The sequence below is a fragment of the Nicotiana tabacum genome, chromosome 8, assembly GCF_000715075.1.
Source record: "Nicotiana tabacum cultivar K326 chromosome 8, ASM71507v2, whole genome shotgun sequence".
NCBI lineage: Eukaryota > Viridiplantae > Streptophyta > Magnoliopsida > Solanales > Solanaceae > Nicotiana > Nicotiana tabacum.
The window spans coordinates 181,157,730-181,170,219 of NC_134087.1; the positions used below are offsets into that span (position 1 = coordinate 181,157,730).

At 38.7% G+C, this 12,490-nt stretch overlaps 1 protein-coding gene across 1 annotated transcript; it reads left to right on the forward strand.

Annotated features, from left to right (window-relative positions):
* Positions 1 to 9,889: 9,889 nt before the first annotated feature.
* LOC142162882 (pentatricopeptide repeat-containing protein At2g42920, chloroplastic-like) lies at positions 9,890 to 11,673 on the forward strand. Its single transcript, XM_075219923.1, has one exon. It carries the CDS (start codon positions 9,977 to 9,979, stop codon positions 11,552 to 11,554), a length of 1,578 nt encoding a protein of 525 aa, XP_075076024.1. The 5' UTR covers positions 9,890 to 9,976; the 3' UTR covers positions 11,555 to 11,673.
* The last annotated feature ends 817 nt before the right edge of the window (positions 11,674 to 12,490 follow it).

A 12,490-nucleotide genomic window follows, 5' to 3' on the forward strand; every position in this document is an offset into this window, starting at 1 on the left:
CTCCGTCCAATATTCAACCTGAGCAATCTATTGACAACCGCTGGGACCGGCTCCAAAATTTGTATAAGAAGTACAGAGTGTAGTATGAGTACAACCGACCCCATGTACTCTGTAAGTGCCAAGCCTAACCTCGACGAAGTAGTGATGAGACTATGACAGAACACCTACGTAAGCAACCTGTACAAGTATATACATATACGAAGCAGTAACGAACACATCGATTAAAAATGTACAAATTGGGAGGGAACATGCGAAAGGGAAGAGATACGATAATTACGGTAGGAGTAATATCACGTAGTAGCCAAATAAATAATCAACAATGAAGATAGGTAGTTGATAGAATAAAAATGGCACGGCACCACCCTTCGTGCTTTTACCCTCATCCTTACCATGAAATGATGTAATAAGTAACATGAAATGGTATGGTATCACCCTTCGTGCTTTAACTCTCTTCTTTGTCACAATATAATGAATAAATGATCTAAATGGCACGACATCACCCTTCGTGCTTTAACTCTCATCCTCACTATATAAATCAATAAATGATAATATGTAAATGGCATGACATCAACCTTCGTGCTTTAACTCTCCTCCTCACTATACAAATCAATAAATGTAATATAAAAATGGTCTGGCATTACCCTCGTGCTTTTACACTCTTCCTTACTATGGAGAAAGGATAATATAAATTCGAAAAAAAATAATTTAAATGCGGGGATTTATATTTATCGTTCAATATGATACCAGGGTACAAATCTCAACTTCCAAATTATTCAACAATTATTAAATAGGCAATAAATACAGAAAGAATGATCAAATAAATAATAACCTAACTTAGGCATAGATATCCTAATTAAATAGGAAATAAATCACAAAGGAACAAGTTCAACTCGCATGCTTTAACTCAACTACAATGCATAAGTACTCGTCACCTCACATATACGTTGTACCTATACATTTAATCACGTAGCAAATAGACAAACAAGTCATATTCCCTCAAGTCAAGGTTAACCACGACACTTACCTTACTTCGCAACTCAAGCAATCACTCGACCACGACTTTTCCTTTCAAAAAAGCCTTCAAACCAACCAAATCTAGAAATTTATTGGCCAACAATTCAAATTAAACTTTAGAAACTCCCCACAATTCGAAAGAGGTTTAAATTATATTATTTTCGAAAAAGTCAACGAAAGTCAATGTGGGGCCCGCACCCTAGATCTAGATAAAAATTTATGAAATCCGAACACCCGTTCCAATACGAGTTTAACCATACAAAAATTATTTAATTCCGATATTGAATCGCCCTTCAAATACTCATTTTGAAATTTTGAAATTTTGAAATTTTTTACAAAAATCTCATTTTCTTTCATTCAATTCACTAATTAATGATGTAAATAAGTATGAAATCGTGAATTATAACTAATTCTGGAAAAAGAATACTTACCCAACTCAAACTCATGAAGAATCCCTCTGAAATCGCCCAATACCGAGGTCAAAAACTCTAAAAATGAACAAAAATGTTGAACCCCGAAATATATGTTTTGCTCAGCACTTCTGCTTTAGCGGACTGAAATTGTGCATCTGCGCTTTTGCATTTGCGAGTCAAATCCCACACTTGCAGCCTTCATTTCCCAGCCAAAGGATCGCACCTGCGGAAATATATCTGCTCCTAAGCCATCGCAAGTGCCACAAGTTCTCGCGCATCTGCGCATAGGCCTGCACCTGCGGTAATGACCTTGCTTTTGCATGCATGTAAACAGAGAAAGGCTAAACAGAGCTAATCGAGGTATCGGAACATTGAAATGATGGTTGAAATTAAAGATGACCTATCGGGTCATCACATTATCCACCTCTAAAACAAGCGTTCTTCCTCGAACGAAAATATAAAAGTACCTGGATTGGTGAAAAGGTGCGGATATCTACTCTGCATTTAGGTTTCAACTTGTTTAGTATTGTGTATCTATGCATACTAATCTTTGTTAATCTTGCAAACTTGTTTCCCCCTTAACTTTCCAATATGTTGATGTCCATATGTTACTTTCATAAGTATTGAACCTGCTTCTAAGTCCCTGTTGAACCTGCTTTTAATTTTTGTGACCTATTTGATTAGTTGCTTTTTGTTCTCAACCTTGATGTGTATACTTTAAGTTATAAGTGTATCCCCTCATCTTCTGTCCCTCAACCATTGTCCACTCTCCCTCATTTGTTACTTATGCTATCCTGAACCTCTCATTCTTAGCCGGCTAAAAGCCAAGGCTACCAAGGCTCTTACTATTGACCTCCCTAGTGTGAGAACTACTCGGGTGTCCATTTGAGACCCTTTTGAACTCTGACACACTAGGATTTGGGCTTTTAGTCACTCCCCCTACTAATGAGACCTGAACTACCCCACTTAATTCCTTTTTCCCATTATCTGTTGAATATCTAAGTTGGTTGGTTTAGGTGATTCAATGCTTGGAAATATGGTTGTGCGATTTGGCTTGGAGCTCTTCTATGGTTTGTGGGTTGTGTTGATAAATACGGCTCCTTGTTGGAAATCTGGGTATGCTGCATGAGAATTGCTGAAGGCCCAGACAGTGATGAGTATTTCTTTTGGGCCTGCTGTGGGCCTACTGTCATTATTTTTATAATATTTGTAAAAAATTTGTAATAAGCAATTGGGGTGTTAGTAAAAATGGGGAATGGGTAAATTATGATGTTTGCATGCAAAGGTAGAAAATATGGCTATATGATTCACTGATTTATTTGCTATGTATGCCATTCAATCTCTATTTACACTATAGAAATCATGTCATTAGGAGAAGCACACACTCGCACTACCTGACTGAACATGAATTCAAATGCTCCAATTATTCCTACTGCTATGTGCTACTAGAAAATCTGCTTATAGGAAATAAATATCACTGAACTTTCCTTCAATTTGCATTGCTGCAACATATCCACTAGAAATCATGTCTATAGGATGTTAATCATTTCATTTGTTACTGCATCGCACTGTTCACCAATAAAACATGCCTATAAGGTTAAGGTATAGTAATAAAATTAGTTCCAAGTGATAATTGTTAGAGATCATGTCTATAGGGTATGGCTATTCGCCTTAATAATTGTTAATGATGCACTTCTCAACATTTTTTATTGCTCACTTATGTTGCTATCAAAAGCATGAGTAATTCTGAGTTTCTCTTAATAGATTTCACTATCATTTAATGCGTAGATCACTTGGATGCAACATCTGTGGGATTAATAACTGGAGATCTGCAATTTAAATAATCATCACGTAACAATCGTGTAATCATTTGGAGATAAACAACGCCTATCCTCTGAAACTGCTTGTATGCTTTGATGCATTGTCACGTAGAAATCATGTCTATAGGGCTTAAGGTTCTTAATTCGGAATTGCCTAACATGAAAACTTGTCCTGCGTGCATTTGTTGCCTAAGTGTTGAGGCAAACTTGATCCCTTAACTGCTCATATTTGAAGTCTAATATGTTTTTATGTGTCGCTTAGTTTTGACATTTATGAGCAGCCTAAGTAAGGTCTAGAACCACCCAAATAGAAGTCCAATACCTCCTGGACCATAGGTATGGGACAGGTAGCGCACGCATAGAGCACGACTTAGAATTGAATTAGTACGCTTTAAGTAAACAACTTTAACATAGTAATCGGGTATCAGGAGATGATAGTATGTGCCCGCTGAATAATATGAGTAACTCCCTGCACTTAAAGGTTGTGAACTATTATTTATGTTGCACAGGGTGATCTTTTAAGCTAAAAAATTTAGGATCCCCCTACCCCCACTATGTCTAATTATGATCTAAATAGTTACATCCCTATATTCGTACTAAGATTTATACTAATCATGTTGCAATAAGAATTCTCTGACTTCTGAATTCCCTTTGTTTATTTGATCACTTAGCTTAATTGTAATCCACATAATCTTACCGGGACCCACAGTTGTGGACCTCGAAGAGTGCCTAACACCTTCTCTTTGAGGTAATTTGAGCCCTTACCCGATCTTTGGTAGTGTTGACTAGTCAAAGAGAATTATATGCATAATAGGTGACCTAACGCACCTTAAATTCATTAGGTGATGACTCTTCTTCTTTTAACATTCTATCTCCCATTCTAAAAGGAATTGTCACAACGACGAAACCTACTTTCGTGAGAAAATGAGGCACGATAAGGATACCTATTTTTGGCCTCGCCTTGAGTCTTGCTAACATAATAGATTGGAAATTACGTACCTTCCTCTTTTCGGATCAGGACTCCAGTTACCGCTACTTCGGATACTGCTAAGTACAGGTACAATTGTTCATCTGTCTTTGGTGTATGAAGTAGAGGTGGGCTCGAGAGATACTGCTTGAGTTCCTCCAAGGCTTGTTGGCACTCCGGGGTCCATGCGTAGTTATTCTTTTTTTTTCAACAGTGAAAAGAACCGATGGCTCTTGTCGGAGGACCTCGAGATGAATTGACCCAAGGCAGCTATGTGACCGGTTACCTTTGAACAGCTTTGACGTTGTCCATTACAGTGATGTCTTCAATGGCCTTGATCTTATCGAGGATAATCTCGATCCCCCGGTTGGACACCATGAATCCAAGAAATTTCACGGACCCGACTCCGAATGTGCATTTCTCCAGGTTCAGCTTCATATTGTACTTCTTCAATATGTTGAAGGTTTCTTACAAATGTTTTAAATGGTCTTCTACCCTATTTGTTCTTCGAACATCTGATTTACTAGGTATTGGTAAGTGGCACCGGCATTTTTTTTAGTCCGAATGGCATTATGTTATAGCAGTAGGTACCATACTTAGTGGTGAAGGACCTTTTTTTCCTGATCGCCCGGGTCCATCCAAATTTGGTATTACCCAAAATAGGCATCCAGGAAACTGAGGATCTCGTAGCCGGTCGTCGCATCGATCATGCGATCGATGTTGGCAAAGGGAAAGAGTCATTGGGGTATGCCTTATTCAAATATTTATAGTACACACAGATTCTTAATTTATTCCCCTTCTTAGGGACTACCACTATGCTTTTTAACCAATTCGGGTATTTAACCTCCCGAATCGACCCTATTTTAAGGAGTTTAGATACCTCGTCTTTGATGAATGCATTCTTAACTTTGGACTGAGGTATCATTTTCTGTTTGAAAGGATGGAACTTTGGGTCCAAGCTCAGTTTGTGAGTGGTTATTTTCGGGGGATCCTTGTCATATCAAGGTGGGACCAAGTGAAAGAATCTACGTAAGCTATAAGGAATTTAAAGAGTTTTTTTCTGAGCTGGGGACATAACCTCGTGCCCTGTTATACCTTTCGATCGGGCAAATGCTCGATCAATGTGACCTGTTCCAGTTCTTCAACCGTCGATTTGGTAGTGTCAGAGTCATCGGGAGCTATAAAAGACCTAGAAACCCCGTAATCATCATCTTATCGGTCCCCTACTTCTCCAGTTGGGTTGGGGCCGGTGTTGGTAATTGCTATTTGGTTTCTTCCTTGGTGACCAAACCCGGACTTTTTATTGTTGTAAGTGCGGATATCGGGATCAAATCTTCGACCACGAACATTTCCTTTACGACTGGTTGTTCTCCGTAGATTGTTTTAATCCCTCCTGGCATTGGGAATTTTAACACTTGGTGCAGAGTTGAGGGTACTGCCTTCATGTTGTGGATCCATGGCCTCCCGAACAGAGCATTGTACCTCATATCTCCACCGATTACATAGAACTTGGCTTCCTGAATGGTCCCAGCGGTATTCACCGGTAATGTTATTTTCCCTTTAGTGCTCTCACATGCCATGTTAAATCCATTTAGAACTCAGTCTGCAGGCATGATTTGATCTTGTAGACCGAGCTGTTCTACGACCCTCGATCTGATGATGTTGGCCAAGCTACGTGGTTCAATTAACACACGCTTAACTCGAGATATATTTATGAGAACAGATATTACCAGTACATCGTTGTGGGACTGTATGATCCCTTCAACATCCTCGTCGTTGAAAGACAAGGTTCTCTCCGGAACGTAATCGTGAGTCTGTTTTTCCCTTGTGATGGATACTTTGGTGTACTTTAGCATCGCCCCCTAGGGAACATCGACCCCACCAATGATCATGTTAATGACGTGCTGAGGTTACGCCTGCTCGATCTGTTTATTATAGTTTCTATTCCTGAAATGATTCTTGGCTCGATCGCTCAGGAACTCTCAAAGATGTCTGTTGTTGAATAACCGGGCTACTTCCTCTCTTAATTGTCGGCAATCCTATGTTCTGCTGCCATGAGTGACATGATATTTGCACATTAGGTTAGGATCCTTTCAGGCTAGATCAAACTATAGAGTTCGAGGCCATTTGATGTCTTTAATGCGTTCGATGGCAGATACGACAGCGGCAGTGATGTTAAAGTTGTACTCCAAAAGCCTTGGCGGTCGGGCCTGTCGAAATTGTTTTTGCTCATGAGTCCCTGATTGTTTGACCTCGATCACTCCTCCTTTCACTTCTCATGAGGTTTCGCCCAGATCCGTTACCTCTCCTGTTCCCGTTGTATGGTTGGTAACAATCCCTGCTTGATCTCGGTTCTCGATCAATGTCTCTCTTGACTTTGTCGACGACTCTTACTTGGATAAGCGGAACTGGAAGCGGTCCCAAGTTGATCTTCTTCGACCCTGATTTTCTATTGTTACTGATTATGCACATCGGCCTAAGTAACAACCAGATATTCTACCAGATTTTGTTTCAACTGTTGTGAAGCCAACGAGCTTCGAACATTGAGTTCCTGGATGAAGACCTGAATAGCCCAATCGACCGCGAACGGAGGCAGGTCCATCCGTTCTATTTGAAACCAGGACATGAATTCACTGAGCATCTCATTGTCCCTCTATTTCACTTTGAAGAGGTCTAACTTCCTTGTCTCGACCTTGATAGCCCTGACGTGTGCTTTCATGAAGGAATCTGCAAGAATAGCAAACAAGTCAAAAGAATTAGGAGGTAGGTTGTGATACCATATCGTAGCTCCCTTTGACAGAGTTTCCCTGAACTTTTTCAATAGGACAGACTCGATCTCATCATCTTCCATGTCGTTCCCTTGGCGCATATGTAGGAGGTCACATGCTCATTTGGGTCGGTCGTTCCGTTGTACTTAGTAATCTCGAGCCTGCGGAACTTCTTAGGGATCGGCTTCGGAGCTGCGCTCAGAGGGAAAGGTTTTTGAACAAACTTCATGGAATCCAGGCCTTTTAATATAGGCGGTGCTCTTGGTATTTGATGGACCCTAGAATTGTGGGTTTCCACTTTTTTGTCATTGGCTTTGATTTTCTTCTGTCCCGATTCTATCCGTTTTGTCAGCTTCTCAAACATTTTTATGATCTCGGAGTTGGTCCCTAATTCATTTTCATTCGGCCTCTCCGCAACCGGTTCGTTTCTGCGGGTGACTTCCCGCGACGGCTCGGACTCAATTCTGCTCGGGGCACGACTTTGTTTCTGGAGTTGGGTTATTGCTTCCTGTTGAGCCTGTAGCATTTTGAAGATTACCCGCAAGTTGATCCCATCATCTTTATCGCTATGTGTATCTTGTGCAGCCGATTGGACTTCCATGCGGATGCTGTTCTCAGGATCGGTAGGAAAATTTGCATTGATGGCCACATGCGAGCTAGCATCGATCGGTGAGCAACTAGAGCTCCGTTGAGGTCAAAGAGGGGCATCTCATTACCGGGCGCTACATTGTTGTTCTCTCCATGGTGGCCGGATTCAGCATCCACGTTCAGAGGGGCTGACTGGGAGTTCGACATTTTGAACTTTGGCCTGAATTTAGAGACACTTCAAAGAACAAATGTAAAATAAGGTGCATTATAGAAGTTTGTATCAAATAGCCACTATTATCCTTAGCCCCACGGTGGACGTCAAACTGTTTACCTTCAAAATTGGATAACAATAAGGATACGCAGATTAATTTGATACAAAGCGATAAATTAAGTTAGATTGAACAAACAAAGACGAAATAAATTAAAACCACACGAGGAGGATAATTCCAGCCTTAGTGAAATATTCACCCTCGATCCAGTCTTGCAATGGTCAGTACTGATGAACAAGAAAAAGATCCAATAACAGAGAAAATAATAATATATTGCTTTGGAATGCGTGTTACAATCTTTTTCATGAATTATCAGACCCCCTTTATATAGTAGGGTAGTCGTACTTTAGGTACAACTCTATAAAATATAAAAAAATCTTCTGATTAACTAATTGTTGGTTCCTTATCGATATGTGTCGAGATCCCCGCCGTGATATCCGACCGATCACGAATATTTCGGCCTTCTGTTGGCTATGCTTTATTGTCCAACAATGTTCCTCGAAGTCGTTCAAGATTAGACCGATCCTAAATCATGACTTAGATATTCTCGAGGCAGGTGTCATGCCCCCGGATTCTGACTCGACAAGACTTTTGCTTCGATGTCGACTCTTGTCATCGTATCTCGAGCCTGGTTTATCTTGTGGGAGGCCGGGGTGCACCATGAGCTTGATTTTGCTCGTATACAAATGTGATGTGTTTTACAAATATAAAAAAGAAGCATGTTTTATTTCTCTTGGGTGGTTTCCCCATAGGACCAAAGCAAAACAATAAAAAAGTTAATTAGGAGAATTTTTTGTTTCTTTGTGCCTGCTTTCTTGATCAAGTCATAGGCAAGCACGAAACTTAAATTAAACGTGAACTTGCTATTAATCGTGATACTCACTTATTTTGAGTATATTTGGTAACTGTGTGAGCAAAAAACATTTGCTGCGTCTGGTTGATGGCATTGTAAATTTAGCAAACAATAATGTCAGGGGAGTTGTGAAGTTGACATGATGTACGTGTATAAATTTTCTGTTTTGTCCATTAAAAAAATTGAGGCTTAATAGAAAATTATTTAACCATAAGCTTCAAAATAAATCTTGAAAAGTATATAGAAATAACAGGTTCAAATACCAACTGAGGTCGTGGTAGAATGGTAAGTGTTCCTTTATCATTAACCAAAGATTTAGAATTTGAACATTGAGTATGAAGTGAGCTTTGGCCTTTAACCCCAATGTTGAATTTGCCAGCTCGAATTCAAATTTAGTTGGCCCAATATGAATATCGAATATTGGGGGAGAAATAAAAAAAAATAGGTTCAAAGTTGAAAACACTTGCTTTATGCATAATTGTAAAATAAATAAATAAATTAATTATTAAATACACTGTACATATAAGGTAAAATTTAATTTGTACCTCTATATATTAAATTTTGAATCCCCTTGATATAACTCAAAAACATAACACAGTAGCCAAGAGGGTTCAAAATCTTTGTTAGATCGCTTGTTCAATTCTCGCTGACCACAATGTCTTTTAATCTTTTTTTTTTTTGAACCTTCTTAGAACAAATCATGTATTCGCCCTTGATCACGACAGACCTCACGAATAGGAGTAGCATAGTTAGTACCTAAGTTTTTTTATTTTAGTCCATAGTACCTAGGTTACTATTACAATCAGTAGTATCAAGTTATTAAAAATATAGCTATCCATGACGATGTCAGAATTTAAATAAGTGAAACTCTATGACTGTAAGCTGGACGAAATCCAGGACACTAACATGGAGTTTCACTTTTTCTTTTAAGTTCGAAATATCATGGATAAAAAAAATTAGGACAATATCCTAGATTTTTCACTTGTTTAAGTTCGAAATCCATGACACAGTCATCTGTTTCCACTTTAAAAGTGACTGCGCCTCAATGAATTTTTAAACACTGGCTAATTGTCAAAAATTAGGCAGAAAAATGGCTAGCCCAATAATGCCAAATAGTCCAGCCCAGTGTTAAAGCGATTGAATGAGAACCAATAGGCCATACATACCTTATCCAATATGTCAGATAGGAGCTGTTTATCAAACTAGAAAACTAAACAAAATTACTCTGACTCAACACATTCTTAATAAATTTTCCACTTCTTTAGACATCACAAACAAGCAGAGATGCCATCATATTTTTGCTCATACAATCCATCACCAACTTCCATTTCAAAATTCATTTCAGACCAACCATATCTTTACCTGCTAGAAACCAAATGTAAAACCATAACAGACCTAAAAAAAATTCATGCCCAACTCATAAAAACTGGTCTAATTAAGGACAAAATAGCATCTAGCCGTGTCCTAGCATTTTCGGCCAAGTTCCCTACTGGTGACATCAATTATGCAAACATGGTTTTCACTCAAATAGACAATCCAAATCTTTTTATTTGGAATACCATGATTAGAGGTTTCTCAGAGAGTTCAACTCCACAATATGCAATTCATCTCTTCATTGAAATGTTAACCACTTCAGATATTCAACCACAATTACTTACTTATCCATCAGTTTTTAAGGCCTATACTAGACTTGGTCTTGCCAACAGTGGAACTCAACTTCATGGGAGAATCATCAAACTAGGCCTAGAATTCGACACATTCATAAGGAATACTATGTTACATATGTATGCAAGTTGTGGATTTTTGATTGAAGCAAGGAAATTGTTCGACGAGGATGAGGACGAGGACGTTGTTGCTTGGAATTCTTTGATCATTGGAATAGCGAAATCTGGGGATATCGACGAATCTTGGAGGTTATTTAGTAAAATGGAAACTAGAAATGATGTATCTTGGAACAGTATGATAAGTGGTTTTGTTAGAAATGGTAACTGGATTGAAGCATTGAACCTTTTCAACGCAATGCAAGAGGAAAAAATTAAGCCTAGTGAATTCACACTTGTGAGCTTGTTGAATGCTTGTGGACACTTAGGAGCACTTGAACAAGGGAATTGGATTTATAATTATGTTAAAAGGAACAATGTTAAGTTGAATGTCATTGTTGTTACAGCAATTATAGACATGTATTGTAAGTGTGCAAACGTTGAAATGGCGTGGCAAGTTTTTGAGAGTGCTCCGAATAAAGGGTTATCATCTTGGAACTCTATGATTTTGGGCTTAGGAACTAATGGATTTGAGGATGAAGCGATTCAGCTATTCTCGAGGCTACAATGCTCGAATCTGAAGCCGGATTCTGTGAGTTTTATAGGTGTACTAACTGCATGCAATCACTCAGGATTAGTAGATAAAGCAAAATACTATTTCCAATTAATGAAAGAAGAATATGGTATCGCGCCACCAATTAAGCACTATGGTTGTATGGTCGATATTTTGGGCCGAGCAGGACTACTTGAAGAAGCAGAAGAGATTATAAGAAGTATGAATATAGAACCTGATGCTGTTATATGGGGTTCTTTGTTATCAGCTTGTAGGAGTCACGGAAACATGGCGTTGGCGAGATGGTCAGCTCAGCATTTGCTTGAGTTGGATCCAAATGAGAGCAGTGGTTATGTATTGATGGCGAATATGTATGCAGCCAATGGACACTTTGAAAAAGCTATGGACGAAAGAATTTCAATGAAGGAGAAACAGATAGAGAAAGAACCAGGATGTAGTTCAGTAGAAGTTAATGGAGAAGTTCATGAGTTTGTTTCTGGTAGGAAGTTAGATTCTCAGTTCCATGATTTATATTCTTTAATGCACTAGACACAGAGAGAAATTTATTGTCTTCTTAGAGAGTAGAGACTATTTTACACAATCACTACATCATTTGCCATTCACCTTTTATGAATGTCAGCAGAACTAAAAGGAACATATTCATGCAACTTTTGGTAGTATATCTAGCAGTCTAGAGCTACAATTTCTTATATGTAATGACAATCTAAAAACAGTTAGTAAAACTGGGTTCATAAACAGAAAAACAGAAAAAGTTAGTTTACAAAAAACAGAAACGAAAAATAATTTTGAGCCCACAATTTTTTTGTGTCCTACAGTAAAGAGAGGGGAGAGCTTGAAGATTTTGTGTGAAGATGCCCCAAATCATTTGACCAAATCCTAAGCCGAAGCCGTGATGGCGTGACGCTTGCTTTTTTACCTACTCCTTACGAGCTGGAAGAAGTGCTTATATATATAAGTACAACAATCTTTCTCTTCTCTTTCAACGAGGGACAAAGTTCTTTAGTAAAAAGGAAACTTTCAAGATTTCCCATTCACACCTCAACAAAAACCCAACAAAAACTGCTATTAACTATGACCTCAGTAGAATATAATGGAAATGTTGGTCTGTAGGTGAAGGCAATCAATCCAAAAGAAGGATGTGCAGAGAGTTAGGAATTACGTGAATGTACCAAGAGACAAATGGACTTATCATTGATCAGTGTTACTTAACCATCTCCTACACTGCATTCATTCTTTTTGGTTGCATAATAAATTTATTTGAGCAAACCCCTACTTAACCACACGGTCAAAACGCAAAATTTATTGTTCTGTTTAGTTTCTGAGAGCAACAGTGAAGAAAAAGAAATGGCCAGTGCAGCAAACCTCATTCTCCCTGCAGTTGCAGCCAAAGAGTCCAACAATTAGAATCCATAACTTGACGGAGTTGGTAACCACAAGCCTGGAATTTGTGGAAATGGCTTAATA